The sequence below is a fragment of the Apiospora marii genome (genome assembly GCF_038362585.1).
Source record: "Apiospora marii strain CBS 49790 chromosome Unknown utg000001l_segment0_segment0, whole genome shotgun sequence".
Classification (NCBI taxonomy): Eukaryota; Fungi; Ascomycota; class Sordariomycetes; order Amphisphaeriales; family Apiosporaceae; genus Apiospora; species Apiospora marii.
This window is the reverse complement of record NW_027117372.1, coordinates 469,002-495,440: the sequence shown is the minus strand read 5'-3', so window position 1 is coordinate 495,440 and position 26,439 is coordinate 469,002. Positions and strand designations below refer to the sequence as shown.

The following is a 26,439-nucleotide window of genomic DNA, read 5'->3' as shown; positions in this document are numbered from 1 at the left end:
CGATCTGTGGTACTCGGATACTTAGAGGGTACCTTAATGGCTCTGTCGCCGATAGTCCTCTCGGTCTAGCGCGTCGCGTCAATGCAGGTTCATTTCAGCCTCATCAACCTCCAAAGTGGCATCGCCGACCACGAGCGATCCCATCTCATTGAAATCCATCCATCATTCCCTCCCCTTGATCATTCAATTAATCGGGGATCAAACGTCATTTCCGCTGCTTTGCTGTTACTGGCAACCGGTCATCCTGTGTCGTCCTCTACACTGTCGGAATGAAGGGTGGTTCATGAGTGGCTTGACATCAAGCTTTGTGCTGGGAAGGGTGAACCGTTACTCTTAATTGGCATACCATCCTATATATTGCTAGGATCCGCGACCACTTTCTTGTCGCCACCGCATCGGCTTCAACCATCACTTATCTTGCGGCCACATTGCTCCCGACACGACGACGATGTCTGCACCCAATAATGCACCTTCTGGTGCCGGCGGTGCTGGTGCTGGCGCCGGGGCAGGTCCCAACACTGGCGCCAGCTTCACACCACAACCGGCCGCAACCACCACACCAAGCGCACCTGCGAATGCGCCTGCTGCATCAACTACTGCCGCTGCTGGGAGCTCCAACTCGGCGGCGCCTTCCAATAATAACAACCTGAACCAAATTGTAAGTGAAGTTCTTCTTACCTGCTTACCATGACCCCCATATCCTACCCGCATGCACTCAGTGCATGCGCCCATACAATGTCCGGATGGTCTGCATCACATGGTTCATGTTTGCTTCTCACCAAGGACTCATCTGAATGGAATTGTCCTCCCCTCATCGGCCCCCACCTGTTGGTTCAACAAACGTCGCCATGGAGTCAGCTCCGTTTGGTATACGCGTTCAAGAAACGAAAATCGTGCGTCCCTGATTGCATCTTCCCACTCTCCTTTTGGGTGGCCTGCTCAACCATTGCCATGATGAATACACTTATCCCACCTTACCCCAATCCCCTGCCGATAGGCAGGGGACGTAGTCGGGATGTCTATTACTCAGATATCAATAAATTAACATCCGGACAGGTCACAGATTATCTTCTCAAGAGAGGGTATACCCATACCGAGGCCGTGTTCCGCAAAGAGGTGCAGAACGTTGATCCCAGTGGACGCCCGCTGAAGAACAACGACGAGATGGGTCCCAAGAAGTACATGCGTGCTTTTACTCACCTGGAGAAGTGGGTGGAGAACTCACTGGATCTCTACAAGGTATGCCATCTCCCTGTATCGCTCTGATGTTTCCGGCTAACCTATGGTGTAGTTTGAGCTTGGCAAGATCTTGTGGCCTGTCTTCGTTTACTCCTACCTCGAGCTGGTAGAGGGCAACGATCTTGGGGAGGCCAGAGAGTTCATGGAGAAACTGCATTCTCGCTTCGAGAATGTTCACCGCGATGAGGTTAAGACCCTCCAGCTGGTCACACTCCCTGCGCATGTCAAAGAGAACTCGATGGCCAAGCTGTACCGGGACAACAAGTACAACATCCCTCTGAACAAGTATGTCGTTGGCACTCTGATGACCTTCCTTGAGAAGGATGAGGAGCAGGGCGGCGCCTGTCTTCGATTCCTCATCAACCACTACTGCAAGATCGATGCTGTTTCCCGTGGTCCCATCGAGCCGTTCAGTTTCGAGGCCATTTACCGCCGCGCTCGAAACATGGAGATTGATGACGTTGATGCCCAAGAAGGCATTCCTGGCGCGGGGTCAAAGACGGGTGTCTCCAACCGCGACATCCTTAACAACAAGGCAGCCCTGAAGCTTGGACCGTTGCCTATGGATGTTGAGCTGCGAACCGATGTCTTGGCGGAGCTCGAGGAAGAAGACAGGATCAACCCTCCGCGTGATGGTACTGCGACACTTGTGGATGAGTTCAACCTGCTGCATCCCATTAAGAAGGAGTCGGCAGATTCTCCCCAACGCACCGATATCCCCTATCCGCCTTCACGAGCACGCGACGTCGTCATGGAAGTCCAGAAAGTCCGAGAGAACCGCGACCGCTTCCGCATTGAGGGTCGCACTGGCGGTGTCGGACCTAGTGTGTCCGTCTGCATGTACACCCTTCACAACACCCTCGGAAAGTAAGCAGCCGCTATCTCTTCAACTTATCAAATGATGCAATCTGCTAACTATACGCACAGTGTCTCGTCAATGGACTTCTCGAAAGACCAGGAGTTGGTTGCTGTCGGCACCACCGATTCTTACATTCGCGTTTGGACAATGGACGGCAAGCCCTTGAAATCGACCCTGCCTACGGAGAAGGACCTCAAGGTCAACAACCGCAAGCTCATCGGCCACTCTGGCCCGGTCTACAGTGTCGCCTTCTCGGATGCTATTGCCAACCTCGACCGCAACATCTACGACGGTGAGGGTCCCAAACCCGAGACGAACTCTAAACTGCTCATCTCTTGCTCCGCCGATGGCCAGATCCGCCTCTGGTCCCTCGAGGTCTGGTCCTGCCTCTGCATCTACCGCGGCCACGATGGCCCCGTCATGAGTCTTTCGTGGGGTCCGCACGGCCACTACTTCGCCAGTGGCGGCTGGGACAAGACGGTCCGTGTCTGGTCGCAAGATCATGCTTCGGCTCAGCGTCTCCTTGTGGGCCACGACACGTCGATTTCTACGCTTACATGGCACCCTAACGGCGCTTATGTGTTCTCGGCTTCCGACGAGTCTGACAAGTCTATTCGCATGTGGTCTGTCAGCGACGGCAAATGTGTGCGTGTCCTGACGGGCCATGCCGAATACATTTCCTGTCTCGAGTGCTCCCCCAACGGCAAGATCCTGGCTTCTGCAGACATTGGTGGCAACATCTTCCTTTGGGATATCGAAAAGGGCGAACGCATCAAGCGTTGCCGTGGCCATGGCCGCGGTGGTATCTGGTCGATGAGCTTCAGCGTCGAGAGTAATGTGCTCGTCTCTGGTGGACACGACAACACCGTTCGAGTCTGGGACGTCGAGATGCCGCCCGAGGGTGTTAAGGCCGCTGCCCAGACGGACGGTGCCGATGGAGCCGCCAATGCTGCCAGTGGAGGAGGCGAGTCGAGCAACAAGGCTTCTGGATCCAACGCTCAGGGAAGCGGCAGCGGTGCGGGTGCCTCTGGCAGCTCTGGTAAGAAAAAGGGCAAGGAGGTCACCATCACCCCGGACCAGATCAGCGCGTTCCCGACCAAGCGGACGCCGGTCAAGAAGGTCGTCTTCACCCGAATGAACCTGGTCATTGCTGGTGGTTGTTACGAGCCGGAGTTTAAGTAGCTCCTCGGGCTAAGCGATCCACTACCTAATGGTTTTGCGTTCTCTCTTTTGAGGTTGGAGGATGAAGAGTGACGGTAGAAAAGCGACCAAGTTTGTCTTAAGATAGGGTCACTTCTCTTTCTTGCTTAAGGCCGCGGAAACCTCGTTGTTGTTGTTGCGGAACGGCGGCGGCGCGGATATTGATAGATACCCTTGATCAATCCGACTTGCTTGCTGCCTGGTTGGAGTTTTGGCGCAAACTTGATATGGGACAACATGCTGTTTTCTCTCATGCGCCTTGGCCTCCTCCTCCTTGTACACTAGGTAGATAGAGAGACTTCAAGACGAATCTTATTTTATGATGAAAACACATCCTGGCCTCTAATGTTGGTGACGTGATCCCAATTGTGGCTCATGTTATTATGTGTTCACCTTTCTCATCATGAACGGCATCAGCTGGCTCACCAAACCAGACTCAAAAGATTGTAAACTGAATCGTCAAGGCGGCAGATGCCCTCCCTCTGTTACATTTCCACCACGCCCAAGTCATCGTAGCATGTATGAACAGTGGCCGTTGAAGAGTTATTCACAATGGTGGGTAGAGGTGAACTGGAGGAGAGAGGACATATGAACAGGAAGGGAAACCAAAATATAAAAAAACAACATCAAAAAAAACAATGTTGGGTGGTTGCTGGTACTGCGGAATCGGATCGTACTCACACTTCTTGCAGACGCGAGGGATCACCTCCCTAAGTAACCACGCCCCAAGCTCTGAAAAGCGGCTGCCCTTAACAAGTTGAACCGCTTCTGCTCGATCGGGAGGCCACTGGTGTGCTGACCTCCGTGCTCCACTCCACGGTTCCCCCGGAGAAGCGGCTGCCGCTGGTCAGGTGGTTCTTTACCGCTTCCTTTGTTGCCTTACCACTCGGCCACTCAACATTTTAGATCAACAATTGCTTGTTTGGTACTGGGGGCATGGGTTGTTTACATCTATCAAGCTACAGCTCCAGCTCCGAGCTCCCAAGCTACAGCTTGCTGGGGGTGGTTGGGTAGGTAGGTAGGTATTTACAGGTAGGTAGGTAGGTAGGTAGGTAAGGTAGGTAGGTAGGTAAGGTAGGTAGCTAGGTAGGTGAGCTTGTTGCCTATTTCGGCTTGGAGGTACGTACTGGATGAGTGTAAGGCCTTGTGTTCGAAACAGACCTCTCAAGTAAATCATATGTTTTTTTGGATTGTCCCTTGCTCACTTGCACCTCACCCCGTGGGAGGCCCAAGGCCCAGCCTCGCCCCGGCCACGATGCCAGCTACAATATGTGTGTAGAACTGAGTGCTGATATCCCCCAGGACAATGGGCACGATTCACCAAGCATCTTTTATTAGTTGGACGTAAGAAGATACATGATTTTATCTGCACACAGACTTGCTTGTCGTCAGTCTATGGACGTACTACCTGGGTAGGGAGGGACGCGTATCAGACAGCAGTGACAGAACAAGGCAAAACCAGCAATCTCCCAACCCATTTCGCCCTTGCAAGGAGAATAAGACAGTATTAAGTGAACCAAAACATTAGGAACAGATAGATCACATGAACGTAGGCATATGTAAACTACAAATTTTATAAAAAGGGCAGGTAGGAAAAATAAAAAAATGAAGCAAAAAGAAACTCCGGACCTGGGACTCGAACCCAAGCTCTGTGGCCCCTCCGAAGAGGCATGAGCACTACAGCTCATGTGTCAAGCCCACCGTGCTACCAGCTGCACCATCCCGGATTGACTTGATTGTTAATGAGTAGAGGTTAATCCATACTTATGAGGCAGTGGTGGTGGGTGTTAGGCCACGGAGAAAGGCGAGCGTGAAAGGATAACGGAGTTGAGTTTGCCCCCTTCCTGGTACTGTTCGGTTTTATGTAGGAGACTAGCTATCGAGGGATAGGCAGGTGGTGGTAGCAGATCCATACCTAATATGTTACAATGCGCATGGACAAACAGATAGGGGGCCATCCACGTAGGAAAGTCCATAGACGCCCTTGGACGAAACATTGGATCCAATGCCTGACACAAGACGATTGAACAAAAATAAAGACGAAGTAGGACAGTCTTCGCTTCGGTCTCTCAAAGCTCGAGCTGGAGTTCATGATCATAGAAACGTGGCCAGTCACGCGGCTCCCTATGATGTCTGTTCTTACCCACACTCTCTCTTTCATTTACCTTGCATTGGTTGGCCTATAGGTGCTTGACGTTTGGTAACATTATCTCTTCATTTTAATCAAGGGCGTTGGTTAGTTGTTGCCATGATCCAATGATGAATTACTCCATCCATATTCCAAACCCTACCACAGAAGCTCTCTTTCGATTGTTGTTGATTGCTGCCGAAAGCTAAGTCTCAGCGCAGGCGGGATCGGCCAAACAATAAGGGTTATCCCATACTGTCCAAATGAGCCAAGTGCAAAAAGAAGAGAAGAAAAGAAAGAAGAAAAAAAGTTCTCCAAACCTGGTACTCGAACCCAGACCAGTTTGGCAATAAGAAGGAAGGTGAGATTGAAATGAATGAGCCTCCGGCCAGATTACCTGCTCCAGCCCCCCTCCTTCGCGTTGTCACTGACTGATTTATCTAGCGATGCGTAGGTACCATATCTGATCTGGTTCGAACACTTGATCCTTGGGGTGGGTAGGATTTATGTATGGCGCCTGATCTAGGGGGTGAGATCGACGAAGCAGGAAGCTTCCAAGATCATATGGAGGGAAGGAAAGCAAGATATCTGAAGAGAAATCAGTAATTAGGTTCGAAAGCGAATAGAAGATCCGGACCTAGGACTCGGACCCAGGGTCTGCGGTCCCCCTTTGAGGTAAAAGAGGCTTAGGTCTCTCGATCAGCGGGTGGCACCATTCCGTGTTACCAGCTACACCATCCCAAACTCGGTTCTGCTTCTCTTGGTGCTTGCCTGTTGGTCAATGGTCTGTCCAAATTTACAGCGACAAGGAAAGTAGATACTAAGGAGGAAGGCAAAGGAGCCTAGAAAGACCCAAGAAGGCAGGAGGATCAGAAAAAAAATGAAGAAAAAAGTATGTCAATCTATTTCCGGACCGCTTAAGTAATGAGAGTAAACACCAAGTAGTACCTACGCCATGGCTTCTCAGTATAAAAGTAGGAGACCATATTTGAACCTAAGACCGGCCTTTGAGGATCTACGTACCTGTACATTGCTTTGGCATCCAATGGACTGGGTACTTAGCTAGGCAGCCCACGGAGAGGGCTACAGCGCCGACACGAGAGCCCAACACGCCCTCCGCAACCATTGCAAGTCATCCAGGGTTATCTAGGGCGCTCGCAAAGCAGAGTCAACATGGAGGGGGAGAAACACCAAATATGAATGGCATGAATTCAACAATCCATCAGAGGAATGCTCGACATCTCGAATCCTGAGGGGGTCTCAAATGAGAAGCATGGATATGATCTTTGGTCGTTGCTGTTCTTGTCATACTTGGCAGCGCTCCCTCAACATTCCTAGGCAATGCCGTGAAGCTACTTACTCACTGGAGGCACCGACGCTTTTCTCTCGCCTAAGTACTACGGGCGATAACAAGAGGCTGACTAATACGGTAGGGAACCCCTATCATAAGGCTCTCTCCTCTAATGACCCAAGACAGTAAGCATCAAAAAACCGTCCCAGTTCCAGCCAGTAACCTACCTCCCCACCAGATCCAATCAGTTCACACATAACACGCCTCAGTTACCTGAAACGGCACCAATCCAAAATCTCTCACATACGAGGCTTGAGCAGGTTGAGATTTTTGCGCAAGGGAGACAGTCAGAATACAACAAGATAAGGTACACATGCAAAGCCACCATGGCCTTCTTCTCCTTCGTCTATGATGATAGAGTTCACACTTTGATAGGAAACACAGCTGGGGAAGACAAAACCTCCCCACCCATGATGCCGTTGCTTCTACTTGTCCTTCATTGCGCCCGATTCCAACAGCCGAATGGCTTTGGAATTCTCTCTTCCCTCCTCCGCCATACCAAAAACGTACAGGGTTTCGGTGTTGTCAAACATTAGGGTATTCAATATACGAAAGAATGAGGTTCCCCTAGTTTAGCCAAATTTACAGGAGATCGCGTCTAACGAACTCGCCGCGCATGGCGCGGCCCAAGCCAGCGGGGCTGCGCTCGACAACGACACCGGCAGCCTCCAGGGCCTTGATCTTGCTGTCGGCGCCGCCCTTGCCGCCGCTGACGATGGCACCGGCGTGACCCATGCGGCGTCCGGGGGGCGCGGAGATACCGGCGATGAAGCTGACGACGGGCTTGCCCTTGCCGTCGGCACCGCTGGTGTTGTTGGCCTTGAGGAAGTCGGCGGCGTCCTCCTCGGCGGCGCCACCAATCTCACCGATCATGATGATACCGTCGGTCTCCTCGTCCTTGAGGAAGACGTTGAGGCAGTCGATGAAGTTGGTGCCGGAGAAGGGGTCACCACCGATGCCGACGACGAGGGACTGGCCCAGACCCTCCTGGGTGGTCTGGTTGACGGCCTCGTAGGTCAGGGTGCCGGAGCGCGAGACGATACCGATGCGGCCGCGCTTGTGGATGAAGCCGGGCATGATGCCGATCTTGCACTGGCCGGGGGCGATGATACCAGGGCAGTTGGGGCCCACGAGGCGGGTCTTGGACTGCGACTTGAGCATGTCCGTTATCCGGACCATGTCTGACGCACGAATGATTCTCGTTAGCAAGGCGTGGCTCAATTGGCCCCAAGCTGGGGAGGGCTCAAGCAGAGTATTACATACCGTGCTGGGGGATACCCTCAGTAATGCACACAACGAGGGGAACCTCGGCGGCAATGGCCTCCTCGATACCGGCAGCGGCCAGCGGGGGGCTGCAGAGTGAGAAGGTCAGCTTCGTTTCTACCTCTTCGGGCTCATCTTGTTTCTCCCCTCTCTTTCTTCTTCCTTCGGGTCCTCCTGGGGGCAAGCTTACGGGACGAAGATGGCGGTGGCAGTTGCGCCAGTGTTCTTGACGGCCTCGCCAACATTGCTGAAGACGGGGAGACCGAGATGCTCGGTGCCGGCCTTCTTGGGGTTCGTGCCTCCAACAACCTGGGTACCTATATGATTGCGCGAAATCGTATTAGACGTCTGTGAATATCTCTCTTTCTGTGTCTCTCGTGCATGCTGGGGCAGCAAGGTCGGGCGGGCGGAAGCTAATGTTTACCGTATTCGATAGCCTGCTGGGCGTGGAAACTGCACGGAAGAGGCTTTCAGTTAGCTATTTGCAGGTGGAAAAAGGGTCGTCGGAGCAGAAGCTGCCAAGCTGCAGCCTCAATGGCAGCAGAGAGGTGGAAGAGGGAGGGAGAGCAAAGCAAGAAAGCGACAGCAGCACGTACGTTCCCTGCTTTCCGGTGAAACCCTGGTAGATGACCTTGGTGTCGCCGTTGATGCGCAGGTTGTCAATGGTCTTGGAGTAGGGCGAGGCGCCGGAGCTGTATGTGCGGCGGGCGGCCTGGCGCAGCAGAGCCGCACCGGGCGTGCGAAGCTGTCTCGAAATAGCCTGCATCTTTTCTGATTTCGGAGGAGTGGAGGGTAAGGAAGAGGAGGAGTCTGGCGGTGTCTACCAGGACAAAGATCCAGAAATCACTTTCTGTGGCAGGAAAAGTGACTTTATTAAGTGTGGTGTGGTGGAGGGGAGGCGTGGAAGATGTTGAGATGGAGGGATATCTCGTAGTAGCTGGGATTTGATAAGAGGTTGCGAGTAGCTTCAATTTCAATTTGGCTATATCGCCTGCGGCTACTGCTGGGCTTGTGGCTGCTGCTGGCTGGCTGCTTTTTTCCCCAGAGCCAGCCAGCGCAACGTCAAGCACCTGGAGCTGGCTGGCCTGCTGCAAACCACGCCCGGGGTCTTGGGTGCGGCGCTGTGCCATGGTAAAACGGGCCCGTTTTTTCTCTCCTCTAGCCCGACAAGAAAAAAACTGCTGGCCAATCCCGCCCAGGTCACCCGCCTGCAAGCTTGCAGCTGACCCTTGTCACGGTCGGGTTCAATCGACTCTGGGTGAGTGCCCGAGTCCGCTAATCCCATTCGTCCGTTTTCTCCCGAACCACTGTACTGCTTGCTTCAACAAAGCTTTCTCGGCGGGCGGGTGGACGCCACCTGTCAGGCGTTCGGTCCAAGTGTCACTTGGCCAATTTAGTCATGTATGGCTTGCATACTAAATAATAAACGTCGCTCCGTCACCCACGTTGTCGCTGGCAATGGGAAGAAAAGGGTAAAAAGTATAAATCCGATTATGGTATATTGAGTGTAGTGTGTTGTACCTATCATAAATGATGGATATTCCCAGGTCTCATTGCATACCTACCTACTTACCTCGTACATATCCATTGGGCCGGGACCTCGGTCTCAAGGTAGTCCTCAAACATCAAATAGGAAAGAAGAAAATGCATGTACTCGCACTATAGTCCGGAACCCTACCATCAAGGGAATTTCCAGGTCTGAAAGGACGAGCCTCGACCGAACCAATATGCCCGGCTGGGTCTGTCCTCCCGACTGTCAAATCGGAAAGACTAACCCGAGCCAGACCAACTTGGCCGAGGGGCTTTGTTCTCGCGTTGCTCTTGTGATCTCGATGCTATGGAAACTGGCGGTCCTTTTCTAGGGGAGCACACCAAGCAGGGAGACGTATCGTATCTGAACGCTGAAATGGCACTTGCTTCACCACATGAAGGTCTCACTCTCACTCGCCCACCCATTTACTCACAGGCAGCCAATCAGGATCTTGGTCATCGTTTCGTCTCGTCTCGTGGACTCGACGGGAAAGCCTTCCATCCCAACAGGCCACCTCCCGCCGAGACATATCGTACATTTCGGAGAAGGGTATATGTTCTAATATCATACATCATATCATGTACACTGCAGACGGTGTTGTTACATTCCGAGAGGAAAAGTGAAAAGAAAATCGACTCGTCGTCGTCTTCTTTCTTACTCGGAAGCACCCACGCCGTTCATCTCGTTAATCTTCCAGGCCCCGTCGACCCAGTCCTTCTTCTCGCCCAGGAAGGCGACGCGCTCCTGCTTCTGCGCGAGCGCGTCGACAATGTACTTCTGCGCCACCTCGCGGACCTGGTCCTTGGTCACGTCGAGCATCTGCGTGCGCCGGTTCTGCTTCATCTCTTCGGTGATGCCGCTGACGAACCGATCCATGCCCTCGGTGCTGACGGATCGCGGCGCGTCCACGCTCTTGAATACGCTGATCTTGGCCTCCTCGAGGTCCTGGTCCGCGAACTGCTTGTCGACCGCCCACCGGCCCGCGCCCTGCATGATCGACAGCGTGTTCTGCGGGTTCGGGTCGCGGTACGAGTACATGCCGAACACGCCGTCCAGGCCCTTCATGTACGCGCCGCCGCCGTACGCGCCGCCCTTCTCGCGGATCTCGTGGTGCAGGTGCTTGTGCGTCAGCAGCTGCGACAGGATCTGGAGCGGGGCGCCGTCGGCGTGCGTGTACGACACCGTCGGCAGCACCAAGCTGCCGTAGTAGACCTGGTAGGGCAGAGGGTAGAAAGCCTTGATGTCGCGGCCCACCGACGGAGCCGGGGACTTTCCGAAGTTGACAGCAGAAGAAGACGGGCGCGTCGACATGAACTTGGAAAGCGCGCTCGAGTTGGCGCTAACGCTTTCCGGACCGCAGGTCAAAGCGGTGCGGATACTCGACCCAGCCAAAGCGAATTGCTGGATCTGCTTGAGCTTTCCGATGACGTCCTCGTAGCTGTCGGAGCTCGGCCGTCCGGCCAGGCTCGTGATCAGCTTCACTTGGCTCAGACCAGAGACTTGCTCGGACAGCCAAGCTTCCCGGGTAAGCCCCGACTCGGCGGCTCTCATGGCATACGAGTGTCCGGACGAAGCAATGTCATTCACGACACCGTCAGAGGCTGCCTCCAGCAATTGCCTGATCTGTTTGGCGGCTTCCGGGCTGTCAAAGTTGGTCTCGAGGATCAGCTTTTGCAGCAGATTGAACATGTCGGGCACATTGCGATCCAGCGCCATACCACGAAGAGAAACGCCCTCGGTGGCTTGGTGGAAATCGTGAGGAGATGCCGTGCTCGAGTAACCAACAGAGATTCCTCCAGTCTTGAGCTTAATCAAGTCCTCGAGCTGCTCCATAGTCATGTCCTTGGTGCCAAGTCTCATAATGGAGTCCGTGAACAGTGGCAGCATAGCTCGGAGTTCGTCAGGGAGGCCCTCAAAGGTGTTGATGGCGCGGAAGTATGTCAGACCGTTCGTGGGGGCCTCGCGCCACTGAATGGTGGTGCCATGGGCCGTTTCGTCCCGTACCTCAACGCGCTCCTTTTCCCGGGGAATGTCCTTGACGTAAACCGTTGGCAGTATGCTCAGGTCTTCCGTGTTCGATTTTCCTTGCTCAGCAAGCAGCTCAAGTTCTCGCTTCTCCAGATACTTGTGGACCTCGGTCTCGCCTCCGGCTGCTGCAGTTGCTTCCTTGATCTTGCTGGCTAACCGCTCTTCCTCCTCGACAACAAGGTCTTTGCTATATGTCTCAGAAGGAGCCATGGTAAACGTCAAAGTGTTGTCGTTCATGAAGTACTTCTCCAACAAGCCTTCGAGGTAGTTGCCCTTAGCCATGTTGGCCTCGAAAGCCTCGAGGATAGAATTCCAAGCAAGTGAATCGAAGGGGTCCACGCCAGTAAACCACTTTGACTGGATACGCTGCACGATGCCAAGGCCGAAGTTGGCAGTCTTGTGCTTGAGGGCGAGCTCCAGCTGGTGCAGATACCCGTCGATCTTGGATCTCTCGAATCCATTCTGGCGAACCTCGGCGTACACCTTTTGGACCTCGTCCTTAAGCTTCGCCACGTCCTCCTTTTGGACGCCCGTAAGACCCACGGAGAAAATGCCGACCCGCCCGTGGCTATCATAGCCAGCATTGGGGCTGAAATCCGTGCCCAACCCAGACTCGATCAATCCCTTGTACAGCGGCGAACCGTAGCCATCCATCAAGAGACTCGAAAGCATGGATAACGAGAAGGACTCCACCACATCGCCCGTTTCACCTGTCGTCCAAGATATCGAGGTTTTGTGTTGCTTATCTTGATCGGCCAGCGGGTCGATGGGACCCAACACTGTCACCTCCTTAGGTCCACTGCTGAGATCAATCGGTGTCTTGTTCTCCGTATCCGCCTTGATCTGCTCAAACGCAGATAGCCGGGCATCTACTTCCCTCAGATGGTCTGCAAGCGGCATGTCTCCGTAGGTCAGTACCTTAGCGTTGCTGGGATGGTAGTGGTCGGCATGGAATCTCTTGAGCTGCTCGTAGGTCAGGTCGGTGATTTTCTGCGGGTCGCCGCCGGAGTTGTTGATAGCGGGGAACATCTCGTCTTGGAACCGGATGTAGTACAGGTAGCCGGCATCGGACATCTGGCCCTTCATTTCGTTGTAGACGACGCCCTTGAAGACGAGCTTGCTGTCCTCAGGCTTGCCTTCGCCCTCCTTCTCAGCAGCGCGCGGGTTCTCCGGCCCAATGCGCCAGCCCTCCTGCGTGAAGTCGGTCTGCTTCAGCAACGGGTGTAGGGTCGAGTCGAGGTAGACGGACATGAGGTTTTGGAAGTCTTGGGCGTTGGTAGTCGCAAAGGGGTAGTAGGTGTGGTCCGAGGCGGTCATGGCGTTCATGAAGTTGGACAGCGTTCGCGGCAGCATCTTGAAGAAGGGATCGCGGATGGGATACTTCTCGCTGCCACACAGGGTCGTATGCTCGAGGATATGCGGGACGCCCGTATCATCCGGGGGATTCGTCTTGAAGCCGATGGAGAAGACATTGTTGGAGTCGTCTCTGGCGATGTGTAAATAGTCGGCGCCCGTCTTGTCGTGCTGCAGATGCAGCGCTGTCAGCTCCAGCTCGGGGACATGTTTAGTCCGCACGAGAGTGAAGCCATGGAGCTTCTCGCCGGCTTTGGGATAATTCGAAAGCTCCGTCACAGCCTTCTTTGCCGCTCCCTTGGCAGCGTTGGCCGCATTGCGCAGCATTTTCGTCTAGTCTTAAAAGTCTATCGGCAATTGCAGCAAATACACGTCTAGAAGCGAAGGGTAGGGACAGAAACCAAGAAACTAGGTGACAAGTCTATAAAGCCTCAAAGAAAGCGGCGCAACCATGGATGGCCAGATGTACGACTATGTACAACAGAATGGACTGACAGTCAGTCGCCAGCTTTAGCCGATGAAATTTAGCTGGAGCTTTCCACTGCTTTAGCCGCTTCTAGGAAAAGAGGTGGCATGGATGACGCAGGGTCGCCTTTCTTTATTTTAAGCATAACACCGATAGGCCGATATATGACATGCCTTCCTTTTAGGTGCCTATCAGCCAATGACAAATCAACCTTCCTTGGGGACGTCAGACCCCTCGACCCCAGCCAGGGCAAGCCCAGCGAAAAAGTCGAGCAATACTTAAATGACGGGTTTACTGTCCAGCAAAACCAGGGGCAAATTCGTAGCTCAGGTTTCGGCCCTCCGGATTGGCTGCCTCGTGGGGTCAATTCAATTGTTGTCTTGTATGATCGAATTGTTATCTATGCATATCATATCGACTTCAGACAAATCGAGGTGCTCGTGCAGTACATATGCCCGCACAGGCCCTGGAGATTAATCAATGTCATCAGTGAAACCCCTCGATCCAATCAGCAAACACCCCACGGCTTACTGGAAGGGCACCAGATTGCTTGTCAAACCTTACATTACATGAAGGGAGGACATTTGGGTTGGTAAATAGCATGCTCAATGGAATAGGTGTGTTACCTGCTACGGTGCAGTGCTTGCCGCAATCCCAAAGGTCACGTAGGATATTGGAAAATGGGAAAATAAAAACAAAACCCAATCCTACCAGGCCTAATTTCTTCGTGATCCACTGTCCCGGCTCACTGTTCTTCTTGTTACGTAGGGCGCATGTATGATGTCTTCAAGTCATGTGCCTGTTGCTTGGTTTATCTGCTGCTGAAGTGGATGCCATATCAGCGTATCAATTCAATTCACAATGGGACCTACACATTGACCCGGGCATATTTATTGACTTCCCCCTCATACGATACACCAAATGCAGGTAGATGCAATTTATGCAGTCAGTATTGTAGGCACGATATCGACTTGCTGTAACCGTTTTTCCAAGCGCTTGGTCGGGTGGCGCTTTCAAGTAATCCTTCAGCACAGTAGCAGGCGGTTCCAAGGAGCTGGGCTTACGGGTTAGCGGTTTTGATTCAATCTAGAAGGCGCCTGCCTCAGCTAAAGGGAGTGCTAAACGAGCGAAAAGTGCCTGGAGCTGAGAGAAAAGAGCAGCCAAAGACAGGCCCCCCGAGACTCCGACTCAGGTTCTCTCAGAATCTCCACCACCACGTTTTTCTCTTGGCCCTTTTCCTGTGAGGTCGCACTACACCCAACAGAGATTTGACTACATACCTACATACATACCTACCCTGACCCGATTGATGGTGCACCCTTTGCATAACTACCAGAACACCCCATCGATGACTTGACTTGGCCTCCCCACGCCTGCGCCCGCCGAATCCCTCGCTGCACCATGGCCTCGGCGAGTTCGGTGACGCCAGCACCGCTGGCCGCAACAGCGCCTCCCAACGGCACCACGAATCCTGCTACTGCTGCCCCGTCGGCCTACCCGAGCCCGGACGATTCTGCCAACGGCGTGCTGAACGGACACCATCACCACCATCACCATCATCACCACCACCACGCCGATCCCCGCCCTGCACCGACTCCCAATCCCGCCGCCGCCGGCAAGAAAGCAAACAAGGTCAAAAAGATGGATTCCTCCGAGACGTCCAAGCTGCTTGCGGCTAGGATTTCCCAACTCGAAGTCGACACCGCCGCCGAGAAGGAACAAGAAGCCGAGATAGGTAGGTGGTTTTTCGTCCTGTCCACGCAGATTTGCCATTGGCCAACGCCGCTCGTGCCCTGCCCTTGTCCATGCCCCGAGGAGTAATTGAACCCTTCCGCGAGCCGCCTGTCACGCGACCCACCGGCGTTCCGTATTCGCCGTTCGAGAAGTAGTAAACATGTTGTCTTGTCATGAAAAGCTACGGGAAACTTTTTGGGATTGGACATATGGAAGGCGAATCCGGACGTGGGCCCCGTCCACCGAGTGTGTTTTAGCCGCCACGTCTTTGATACGATCAGGATGCGCAGATGCGCAAGTTATTTGATACGATCATGGTTGAGGCTAACTCATGTCGCAATATGCAGAGCGCGAAGTGCGTAAGCACACGCGGGACCTCAACAATTCTCTCAACAGCTCGAACGGCAAGATGAACGATATAGAGAAGATCGATCTACTGACGAAACGATGGTCGGAACTCTTCGCCCAAATGAAGCGCCATGAGCGGGACAGCATAAAGAACAAGAAGCGCGCCGACCAACTGCAGAAGGATAAGGACTCGAGTCGAACCGAAGCCTCCAAGCTTACCGGGCTGAAGGAGAAGCTGGAGAAACTTTGTCGAGAGCTCCAGAAGGATAACAATAAGCTCAAAGGCGAGCAACGCAGCTTGAAGGACGCCCACGACAAGTTGCGCAAAGACTCGGACAAGCGCATGGAGGAGGTTTTCAAGACACTCGAGGGCTACCAAGAGGAAAAAGACAATCCGCGCAAACAAGTCATGAATACCAAGGTGGAAGATCTGTATGTTTCCTGTCCACCCGAGGGGAGAGCCTGGCTGCTTACGGGGTCCTTTACAGATTCAAGAATCGCTTCAAGTCGCTCATCGAGCAGTACGAGCTGCGCGAACTGCACTACCACTCGCTCATGCGCACAAAGGAAATCGAGGTGCAATGGAATATGGCGCGCTACGAACAGCAGAAGAAGGCGGCCGAAAGCGAAAGCGCGCGGTGCCGCCAGCTCAACAGCCAGGTCCTTACCTTTTCCAAGACCGAGACGGAACTGCGTAACCAGCTCAACGTATACGTCGACAAGTTCAAACAGGCAAGTAGCGATCTTTCTTCCCTCCTGCTTAACCAAGCGCTGGGGTTGACCCTTAACTCTTCGGCTGTACTGCAGGTTGAGGATACGCTTAATAACAGTAACGACCTGTTCCTGACCTTCCGCAAGGAGATGGAGGACATGAGCAAAAAGACCAAGAAGCTGGAGAAGGAAAACGACATTCTTAAGCGCAAGGTCGAGGCCCGGAACCAGAACATCGTCAAGATGGCCGACGAGCGCCAGAAGCATGTGAAGGAGCTCGACGACATCCGCAAGAAGAACGAGAAACTCACATCCATCATCAACCAGATGCAGCAACAGGGCCGCGGCATACCGCAGGGCATGCAGGGGACTGTGGAGGACAGCTGCTACGCCGAAGGGGAGGAGGTACACGACGATGGAGGCGACGAGTTGGAGGACGAAGAGGGGGACGAGGAAAGCGAATACGAGTACGAAGAGGAGGAGGGTGATTTTGGCAGCGAGGAGGTCGAGTTCGACGACGACACCGAGGAAGAGGTGCATCTGCACAGCCTGCCCCCGGTGCAAGCGCCGACGGCGCCGACCTACGGGCCGGAACCTCCGCCTACCCATCCAGCGGCGGCGGCGGCGGCGGCGGCTGCACCGGCGATTAACGGACACCGCTAGGACGGTCTCCCTCTTTTTTCTGTGCTTCTACCGCTTCACCTGCTCGTACCTCTCATTATGCTCCGCGGCTCCACGGCAGCGCATCGATCTGTCGCTGGAGTGGGGGTAATCAGCGCGAACCGGGGTCTCCGGTCATCCGCTTTTTCTCTGCTCGGCAGTAACGGCAATATCAATTGGTTGGCAAGAAAGGGATCAGATGTTGTCGACTAGAAATCGCGACGCAATCGGAAGAAACTGTTATCAAGAAGTATGCGGTTGCGGAAAGCAATCATGCTGCGAAGAGCATCATCTATCTACCCACGCCAAGCGAGTTGAATATCATTACAGTGATCTTTGTTTTGTTTTTGCTATTTGGATGTAGGAACGGAACTTGCTAGACGACTAGGACAACATCTCGTACATGCGCCAAGCGATCAAGCAGCCCATAAGCATATCTAGTTATCTGCACAACACCAGCGAGAGACGACGGGTGGTGAAAAGAAGATCCTGGGATAGAGGTCATGTGGGCTCGCGATGGCTCCTGTAGTCCAGAGGACAGAAAGAAAGGGGAAACTAGGAAACAGCAGGCGGGCGGGCGGGAGAACCCCCTGACCCCCTTTCCCAGTTTAGCAAACAACCCGAATGGGTGCTGTGTGTGTATCATTTTCCGCGCGCATGCTTTTATGTATCATTTTAGTTCCATTCGTCGAAGAGAGAGAGGGGGAGAGGGAGAGAGAAGATAGCCAAAGAGAAATCCCCCCAACGCCGGGCGATGATTTGTACATTTTCACTTTCCAGCTACCGGTGAATGCTTTGGACGAATCGTGCGAGCGTGTATGCTCAGGTACCTACTCGCTGACCCCCTGCACGCGTTGGTGTAGTCGGACATCTGAAATCGCCAGTTGGATACGGTCATTGAATTCTCAACAGCTACTGCAACCTACTTGGTTTTGACAGCCCATGCTACAGCGGAAATGGTATATAGCTTGGTAGCCCCAAGGGGCGCGATAGGCTTGTCCACCTAGCCTAGAACTCAGTACCAGCGTTTGGCCTCGGTGGGGATATTGGGCTTTGAAGGTGTCGCACAGTATATGTATGGGCCGATCGCGTACTAAGTGGTTTGATGTTTGGGGTTCTTATACATTTGCCGCCATTGCACCTGATGTTCAAAATCCGGATAGGAGAGACGTCGTTCTCCCTTTCCAGCTACATCATAGTGCGACTGGTCACTGGTGATGCAGTCGCTGATGCTTACCTAATCTTATCGTCAGCCGAGCTGTGGCTGGAGCTCATGTGGGGTGATCTTGGTCTAAAATAATTTCTTGCCAAACTTCAAGATTTAATGGATTTCTCTCCATTCCCACTTCATTGCTTTTCCAAGCAAATCAGCATTTGTCTGGTGCTCTTCCCTCCCACCTGATATGATGGCGCATTGATTTCAATGCAAATGACACACCAGTAGTATGGCTCGCAGATAGGCAGCTACCCCTACTGGTGTGCCTTCTCGTTATGGTAAGCGACCACTTCTTTTCCTTCACACCACGAACCTCGTCTCCGACCACCCCCAAGCCTTCCCTGATGAACAAAATTCTTTAAATTATCAAATGTTCGACTGCCTAGCATACGCTGCGGATACAAGATTCTCTGAACTTTGGCATACCCATCCCACTATCTTCGGTGCACACGTGGGTGTATGAACAGTCACTAACTCGGGACACCAGTGAAAAGATTCTAGTACCGTGGAAATCCCGTCGTGACAGCGGCATGTCCGTCGCCAACGGGAACTTCGATCTACGACCCAAGCTTTGCCGAACTCATCGCTATCGTACAAGGTGGGCATAAGCCTAGGTGTCAGTCACATGGAACAAGCTCTGGCATCAATCAGAACTCCTCGATGCCGTTTATAGAATGTAGGTTGTATAAATTAGAATAGCTAAATGAAATAGTAGTATAATAGTCAAAGAAATAGTGCTACAGAAAATAAGAACATAGGAAATCTATCTATCGCCCTTTCTCCACCCGTCCTGTGCCGGTTGCAGGGTGTGAGAGTCTTTTTCTTCTAGGGCCTGCGATATGTGCCCGTCTGCTTCCCCCGGCTTCCTTGCTTCCAGTCGCATTACATCGGTCCATCTGAAGGCGAAGGGTACAGTGGATTGTGCCAAGGCTTTGTATTGCCCTTGGCCGGCTTCGTGAAGACAGGACGAGCCGTGCCATTGTTGCCGCCCTGTCCCCCGATGGTCGTCGGCAGGTTCTTGCCGGCGCCGAGGCTGTAGTACAGCATGGGCCCGGTCTTGCTGGCCCGGATGAGCTCGTGGACGCGCCGCATCTCGCGCGTGACGGCGGCGTGCTCCTTGTACCGGAGCAGGTGGTTGTGGGAGCTGACGTAGGCGGCCAGGTAGGTGGGGTGGACCCAGTCCCAGAGCGTCTTGTCCCGGCCGTCGTCGAACCGGCCCAGGTCGGTCGTGTCGATGCCCAGCTGCCGCGCCGTGCCGGCCAGGATCTCGGGGACGACGTCCACGAAGTGGCTGTAGCTAGTCGGGTTGGTCTTGGTCGTGGTCGCGTTCTTCTCGAGGAGGACGGCGCGCGTCAGCGTGTTGACGACGTGCTGGCCGACTAGGTAGGTGTAGGTCAGCGGGGCCGGCTCCTGGGGCTCGACGTTGTCGTGGTCATCATTATAATGAAGATAATCAAAATTCCAATCGTCGTCCGAGCCCGGCGGGGGCTGGTCATCGTTATATTGAAGATAATCGAAACTCGAATCGTAGTCCGGGCCCGGCGGGGGCTGGTCGAGATGGTCGCTGTGCTGGACGGTGGCGTCGAGAGCGGCCTGCCCGGCCGTGTAGTCGGCGATGCGGGCGATGGCGTCCCAGACCTCGCCGCCGACGTCGTGGCGGAAGTTGGCGGCGGCCTCGGCGACGAGCCCCCGGCTCGTCGTGACGGTCAGCAGCAGGGGCTGGCCCCAGATGGCCCGGGGCAGCAGGTTGAGGGACTCGGCGCTGGTGCCGGCGGCGTCGGGGAACCAGTTGCCGTCGGGCCCGTTCGGCTCGGCGCCCATGTCGATCAGGCGGCTGTGCAGGTAGGCCACCTTGGTCAGGTTGGTCAGGACGGCCGGGTCGACGCCGCTAGCCTGCTTCCGCGCTTCCCAGGATGCAGGGTCGTCCATGTACTGCTGGAGGGCGGGCAGGACGTCGTTGTACAGTTGGTCTCCCAGCGTCTCGTTCTGGACGGCGGGGACGAGGTCCTTGTTGTTGCCGTGGGAGAAGACACCGGGCAGAGCGGTGGGTGTAGGAAAAACCGCCGCCCGTTCGCCCAAAGTCAATGGCGCGCCGGGGCCGGGGCTGGGGCTCAGGCTAGCGCTGAGTCTGGGGAGGAGGGTGGACTGGGGTAGCAGGACGCCGTTGATGCAGGCCCAGGCGGGCAGCAGGACGGTCTTGAGGCTGGGGCCCGGCACGGAGCATTCGACATAGCCGAGCGGGTGCGTGGGGGCGGGCTTGATCGGGGTAGGCCGCATGGGGGGAGCGCTGTTGCTGCCGTCATCCTCGCCAACACTCCAAAGGCTGCGCTGCTGGTGCTGTCCGTGTTCCTCTGTCTTGTTCTTCGTAGCCACAATCGGAACGGAGATGACGATGGCAAGGAGGCCGGCGGTGCCGACCACGGCCAGCGCGCGCCCTATTTGCTTCCATGGGATTCCTTTCGCGGCGTCCAACGCGGCCTGCTCGAGCACCTGCCCGATCTCCCCTTCCCATGTGAATCTATGCGCAGGGCTCGGCGGGGGCGCGGGGGGCGGGGGCTCAGGGGTTACCGGGGGCTCAGGGGTTGCTGGGGTCTCGGGTGTTGCTGGGGTCTCGGGTGTTGGTGGGAACTCAGGGGGGTTCACCGGGGACGCGGGCCAGGGCTCAGCTGGTGGTGGCGCCTCAGCTGGTGGTGGCACCTCAGCTGGTGGGACTTCAGGGCTCGAAGGGGCTTCAGGGGTTGGCGGGGCCTCAGGGAGCTGAGCTGTTGGTGGGAGCTCAACTGGTGGGCCCTCAGGGCTCGACGGGGGCCCGGGCGGGTACTCAGGGGTTGGTGGGATCTCAGGGCTCGGCGGGGGCCCGATCGGGAAGTCGGGGTATTCGGGTTCGCCAGGGGTGAGGGGTTCCTCAGGAATTGTCGGGAGCGAGGGTTCGTGTGGGGGGAGATTGCCCGGGTTGTTGATCGGGGGCCGGGGATTGCCCGGGTTGTTGACCGGGGGCCGGAGATTGCCCGGGTTTTCGATCGGGGTCCGGAGCTCCGCCTGCTGAGCGAGGAACTGGTTCAGACCAAAGTCGTCCGCCGCGGGGTCGCCAATGGGGCCGGGACGGGTGCCCGGCGGCGCCTCTTGACCGGGTTGCCAGCCTGACTCGAGAAACTCCCGGAGACCGTCCCGCGTGGCCTCGGTTGCGCCATCGGTCAGGTGCGCTAATTCGGGCGCGGCAGCAGGCGGGGTGTATTCCAGCGGCTTCGGGATATCCTCCAGCACGTTGGCCTCTGCGTTCATGAGTTTCCCGAGGCTGCCTGTGGCGGCAGACGCTGGGCCGAAGGCCTCGGGCAAGCTGAGAGGATCGGCGCCAGGGGAACCACCAGAAGGGGGTTCGACAGGTGCAGGATCGGCACCAGGGGAACCACCAGAAGGGGGTTCGACAGGTGCAGGATCGGCTCCAGGAGAACCACCAGGGGAACCAGCAGAAGCGGGGTCGACAGGTGCAGGATCACCACCGCTGCCGCCGCCGTAAGGCGCAGGATCACCACCGCCGCCAGGCGCAGGATCACCACCTCCGCCAGGTGTAGGATCGCCACCGCCAGGGAATTTACCAGGTGCGGGAGCAGGAAGAGGATCCTTACCACCGCCGCCGCCGTCGCCAGATGTAGGATCATCACCACCGCCGCCGCCGTTGCCGCCAGATGTAGGATCATCACCACCACCGCCGCCGTTGCCGCCAGATGTAGGATCACCACCTTCGCTGCTGCTGCCGCCGCCAGTTGTAGGATCACCACCACCGCCAGCTGCAGGATCACCGTCACCGCCGCTGCCTGGTGAAGGTTTATCGCCTCCATTACCACCCCCGCCGCTGTCGCCACCAGAACCATGTTTCGGCTTCTTGGGCTCCGGCTGCAGCGTCGACGACCAGTCCGTCGGCAGATGCGGTCTCCGCCCCTTGGGCTCCGGGTGCAGCGTCGACGACCAGTCCGACGGCAGATGCGGTCTCCGCCCCTTCCACTCCGGGTGCAGCGTCGTCACCCAGCCCGGTGGCAGGGTGGGCGGTCTCAGGTGCACCTCCTCCCGACAGACCGGGTCGATCAGGCTCGGCCACATCCAGGGGAATGGCAGACTTAGTAGTACTGTCAAGACGTCGGGCTCACAACCCCGCGCGCCCAACTTCGGCCCCGCGGGCGACGAGTAGTTCGTGCCGTTGGGCGACCAGTAGTTCGTGCCGTTGGGCCACAAGTAGTTCGTGCCGTTGGGCGGTCCGGCAACGGCCGTTGGTTGTGCTGTGCCTGGCGCGTCGAGCGTGGCCGTGGCCGTGGCCGCGAGGGCCGCGACGAGCCGCTTCCCGTGCGGCATGATGTGTGTAGGGAGATGCTGATGATGCTGATGCTGATGATGATGTTGATGATGCTGATGATGCTGATGTGCTGATGATGCTGATGTGCTGGTGAATGATGGATGAGTGTATGGATGGATGTATATAAGTCAAGGCTTATGAATTATTTCGAAAGTCCAAAGGCGGGAGATCCGAAGCCCTTTATAGGTGAACGGCTGGCCATCGGAGAAAGATGTTGGAACGGTACCGTACTCAGGTCGAATTCAAACCAGGGGTATACAACGTTGATTCGCACGGCTACATCGAAACCTTAATAGTCTTTCCCGTCGTTTCCACGGCGCTTCAAATGGCTGTTGTTCAGGGTTTCAATCCATCCTCCTACCTCCGATGCCTACTTGGCTAGAGACCGAGGCATCTCTGGTTTCTGCGAAACGTGAAGCTTTGAGCTCGAGAACGGCCGGGCTGTTCCGCAACCAGATCCTCGAGCACACAGGATAGCCCAACATTTACACCAATACAACTGTTTTAACAAACACAACTCCCGTAGATCGTGGAAAAGAAAAAGTCAAAGTTAGATGATAACCTCCGGAGAATGCAAAAACCCTTTTCCTCCCTTTCTCCGGTCGTGGCTGGTGACTTCGTTCCGGGCATTGGTCAGGGCGACGGATAGACACGAGGTCAACCAGGTAGTCTCAGGCTTTACCGACTTATAGTACTACTATAAAAACGATTCCATGTATCGAAATGAACCTAGCTAGCTGGCTGCGAAGTTGCCGGAGAATACATAAACTCTACGAACCCACCTTTCTCCGGTGACTTGGATACGTATGTATAAAGAGAAGCCTTCGCCCGCTCTTTCGTACATGACTTACCATCACTCCATCACTCCATCAATCCATCACTCAGTCACTCAGTCACTTCCTTACTCATTTATCCAATCGCCTCATCATTCAATCACACCAGCACGGAAGCCTCTTCCTACATTTCACCTGAACGTGCTCAGCATTACCACCTCCTCCACAATTCATCATGCAGCTCCGCAACATCCTGCTCGCGCTGGCCCTCGGCACCACCGGCGCCCTTGCCGACTTCTGGGTCTTCTACGAGGAAATGGCCGAGGGCGCCCCCGGCTACCGCTTCATGCAGAAGGAGGAGCCCTCGTGCCACGACGTCGGCGTGTCCTACCACTGGCCGTACTGGTCCAACGACCTGTCCAAGGACACGGGCATCCGCATCTACGGCGGCTTCCCCGAGGTCCCCGAGGCCATGGAGGTCAACACGGGCCGCGCGCACTTCACCATCTACCAGCACCGCAACTGGGGCCTCTTCAACCTCGAGGACGAGCGCCGCGGCGACTGCGAGCCCTTCCACGACATCAAGAACATCGAGTGGAACTGCCCGGAACACCAACGGTTCCTGGGCAACCACGGCCGCCTCGTCATCTACTGCGAGACCGATGACTACGATGTCACACACTTCAACTAAGAATTCTCAACGGGTATCTATCTGGTGGACAAGCTGTGAGGCCCTGCAGATACACACAGACACGAAGAGGGGGGCGAAGGCAGGCAAAGGGTGGCATTTGGCTGGGGCCGGGGGGTTTTATCCTGCTTACTGGCCGGTCTCTTTTGGGCGATGTTTATTTCCTTAATAATCTAAATCTAAAGTCTTCTATTCTAAAATGACCGGTTCTGTTATGTATGGGTGGCCTATCCCTGTCTGGCTCAGCACGGGTTATATGTGTGTTTTCCAAGATTGTTTCGATAACGCCATCTCTTGCGGTAGTAGTCGACTGCGAGGCTGGCGCCGGAAGCAACTACTATTACTATATTTGCCTGTGTAAAGGATGCCCAAACCGCAAGTGAAAAACCGTGACGCTGTCAGAATCACTCATTATCCTAGATCGACCTGTCGTTGGTCGAGGCCTGCTCGTCCCACTCGGAAAAAAAGCCTGAATGAACCCTATTTGCTAGGTCTGGTTGCGCGCCCCTCAAGCTGGTCCTGGAGATTTACGTTGGACGAGACACTGGAGATTATCAAGCCAAAATGTACAGTTTAGATGTCGTGGATACCATAGTCGGGCCTATCCGAGATAATTGACATGCCTGTGGAGTTCATGTCATACTCAGTTGTCAGGTGATTCCCCCTATCCCCTCTTTTGAGCTACACATGAGGTTAGGGAGAAAGTCTTCGACACGCAGCTACTTCAAACAGATACACTCGAGTCTACGTTGGCAAGACTTGCGCAGCGTACACAGTTTCTGAGCATGATTCACACGAATTTGATGTGCGAAAAGTTGGAATGTACATATAAGTCATATTGGTTAATTGATGGTATCTTGCTCTTAATTCATTCTATGTAGCCCCATACGTCCGTAGCAAATTCTATTTTATTTCCGTTGTCGTTTTACTTGTTTTTTGTTCCAACCGTCGATCGGCTCATTTCAGGAAATCTTTCCTGGCCAAGCTGTGAGTCGGCCCGGACCGCGACCCCGTCGCCGTCGCCGCCGTCTTGCCCTTGATGCGCGCGGGCCCCAGCTCGCGGCGGATCTCGTCGAGCTGGGCGGTGCCGCTCTTCCAGCCGCCCTTGCGGAGATACTTCTTGTTGAAGGTGGAGTGGCCGCCCAGGAAGTCGTCCAGGACCGAGTCGAAGTCGGACCGCACGGGGCCCGTCACGGACGACATGTTGCTCATGCCCGTCATGCCCGTCACGCCCGAGACCATCGAGTTGGTGTCGTCGTCCATGGCGCTGTCGGCGTAGCCGAAGTCGTCGTCGTCCTTGTTGTACGTCTTCTGCTCCAGGTTGTCGAAGCGCGCGTCCAGGATGCCCATCTGCTCGGTGCGCACCAGCGACGAGGACGTCATCGAGTAGGCCGAGGGGTTGGTCAGGGCGCCCTTGCGCTTCTTCTTGCGGCCGCCGTTCGTGGTCGTGCTAAGGATCGAGGACTGCAAGTCCGAGGCCGAGGGGGGCCCGCCGAGCTTGCGGCCGCCCGACTTCTTCTGGTCCTTCTTGAACTTGGTGAAGTCGGCCATCCAGTCGCCCACCTGATCCTGCGCCTCGGCGGCCTCTTCGGCTGTCAGCACGGGCACCAGATCGGGCGCCTCGCCGTCGCCGCCGCTGCTGATCTTGTACTCGTTGTCGGGCTTCGCGGTGCCGTCCGTCTCCCAGCCCGCGTCGTCTTCCTCGTCGTCGAACCACTCCTCCTCCTCAAACTCGTGGTCTTCCAGCTCCTTGCCGTCCTTGGTCAGGGAGGCGAAGATGTCCTCGTCCTCGTCCACGTACTCCTCGTCCTCGAGGGCCTCGAGCACTTCCCGTAACCGAGGGTCCATATCTGGCTGGAATCCGCCGATGATGTCGGGCACCTCCTGCATGTCTTGGTACGTCCGGCGGGTCAGGTTCTTGGACGGCAGGATCTCCTCGTCGAAGAGGTCCTTCTTCTTCTGCGCGACGGCGCCGTCGCTATCGACCGAGAGCCCCTCGAGCATGTCGGCCAGGCTCTCCTTTTGCTTCCCCTTGGACTTGTCCTCGTCCTTGGCCTCGACGAAGACGGCGCCGCCGGCGCCGGAGCCGATGTCGCGCAGATGTTGCATGTAGTCATACTCGGTGTCGTCAAAGTAGACGCCGTGGGTGGCGGCCTCGCCCTCGTTGGCGCGGATGAAGTCGGCGTCGGAGCCCAGCTCCGAGGCGAGGTCGCCGAGGGCTTTGGACTTGCGGGCGGCGTTGAGGTTCTCGGTCGGGTTCAGGACCATGGAGGGGGCCGCCTCGTCGTTGATGAGGGGGTCATTTTGCGGACGGTGCACCAGCGTGAAGTGCTGGGCCGTCTTCTTGTTTATCCACTTGCCGCGGGGCATCTTTGCGACCCTGAATGTGTGTCTGTCGGCTTTCGGTCTGTCAGACGGGTTGTGGCAATGGGCGTCGCGGTCTGGAGATTGATGTGACAGAGTATTCAAGGTAGCAGAGTAGTAAACGACCTCTTTGCGACCCAGGTTAAGTTCTCGCAGGGGAATTGGAGAAAAGCGAAGTG

General features: G+C 55.4%; 7 protein-coding genes across 7 annotated transcripts; 3 read left to right on the top strand and 4 right to left on the bottom strand.

Annotated features, from left to right (window-relative positions):
* Window positions 1–448: 448 nt before the first annotated feature.
* On the top strand, window positions 449–3,280 carry PG985_000163 (Transcription initiation factor TFIID subunit 5; the record flags this gene model as incomplete). Its single annotated transcript, XM_066819932.1, has 4 exons — window positions 449–658; window positions 1,057–1,239; window positions 1,292–2,106; window positions 2,167–3,280. 4 exons carry the CDS (start codon window positions 449–451, stop codon window positions 3,278–3,280), a joined length of 2,322 nt encoding a protein of 773 aa, XP_066690811.1.
* Window positions 3,281–7,359: 4,079 nt separating this feature from the next.
* On the bottom strand, window positions 7,360–8,806 carry PG985_000162 (succinate-CoA ligase; the record flags this gene model as incomplete). The annotated part of the gene is made up of 5 exons (XM_066819931.1): window positions 7,360–7,958; window positions 8,041–8,129; window positions 8,231–8,357; window positions 8,465–8,493; window positions 8,637–8,806. 5 exons carry the CDS (start codon window positions 8,804–8,806, stop codon window positions 7,360–7,362), a joined length of 1,014 nt encoding a protein of 337 aa, XP_066690810.1.
* A 1,419-nt stretch (window positions 8,807–10,225) lies between these two features.
* PG985_000161 (peptidase M16C associated) lies at window positions 10,226–13,279 on the bottom strand (the record flags this gene model as incomplete). The annotated part of the gene is made up of 1 exon (XM_066819930.1): window positions 10,226–13,279. One exon carries the CDS (start codon window positions 13,277–13,279, stop codon window positions 10,226–10,228), a length of 3,054 nt encoding a protein of 1,017 aa, XP_066690809.1.
* Window positions 13,280–14,819: 1,540 nt separating this feature from the next.
* Window positions 14,820–16,874, top strand: PG985_000160 (uncharacterized protein; the record flags this gene model as incomplete). Its single annotated transcript, XM_066819929.1, has 3 exons — window positions 14,820–15,153; window positions 15,500–15,932; window positions 15,989–16,874. The coding sequence occupies 3 exons, from the start codon at window positions 14,820–14,822 to the stop codon at window positions 16,872–16,874; spliced, it is 1,653 nt and encodes a 550-aa protein (XP_066690808.1).
* Window positions 16,875–18,734: 1,860 nt separating this feature from the next.
* PG985_000159 (uncharacterized protein) lies at window positions 18,735–22,434 on the bottom strand (the record flags this gene model as incomplete). Its single annotated transcript, XM_066819928.1, has 2 exons — window positions 18,735–18,786; window positions 19,001–22,434. The coding sequence occupies 2 exons, from the start codon at window positions 22,432–22,434 to the stop codon at window positions 18,735–18,737; spliced, it is 3,486 nt and encodes a 1,161-aa protein (XP_066690807.1).
* A 1,009-nt stretch (window positions 22,435–23,443) lies between these two features.
* On the top strand, window positions 23,444–23,899 carry PG985_000158 (uncharacterized protein; the record flags this gene model as incomplete). Its single annotated transcript, XM_066819927.1, has 1 exon — window positions 23,444–23,899. The coding sequence occupies one exon, from the start codon at window positions 23,444–23,446 to the stop codon at window positions 23,897–23,899; it is 456 nt and encodes a 151-aa protein (XP_066690806.1).
* A 954-nt stretch (window positions 23,900–24,853) lies between these two features.
* On the bottom strand, window positions 24,854–26,266 carry PG985_000157 (uncharacterized protein; the record flags this gene model as incomplete). The annotated part of the gene is made up of 1 exon (XM_066819926.1): window positions 24,854–26,266. The coding sequence occupies one exon, from the start codon at window positions 26,264–26,266 to the stop codon at window positions 24,854–24,856; it is 1,413 nt and encodes a 470-aa protein (XP_066690805.1).
* Between the last annotated feature and the right edge of the window lie 173 nt (window positions 26,267–26,439).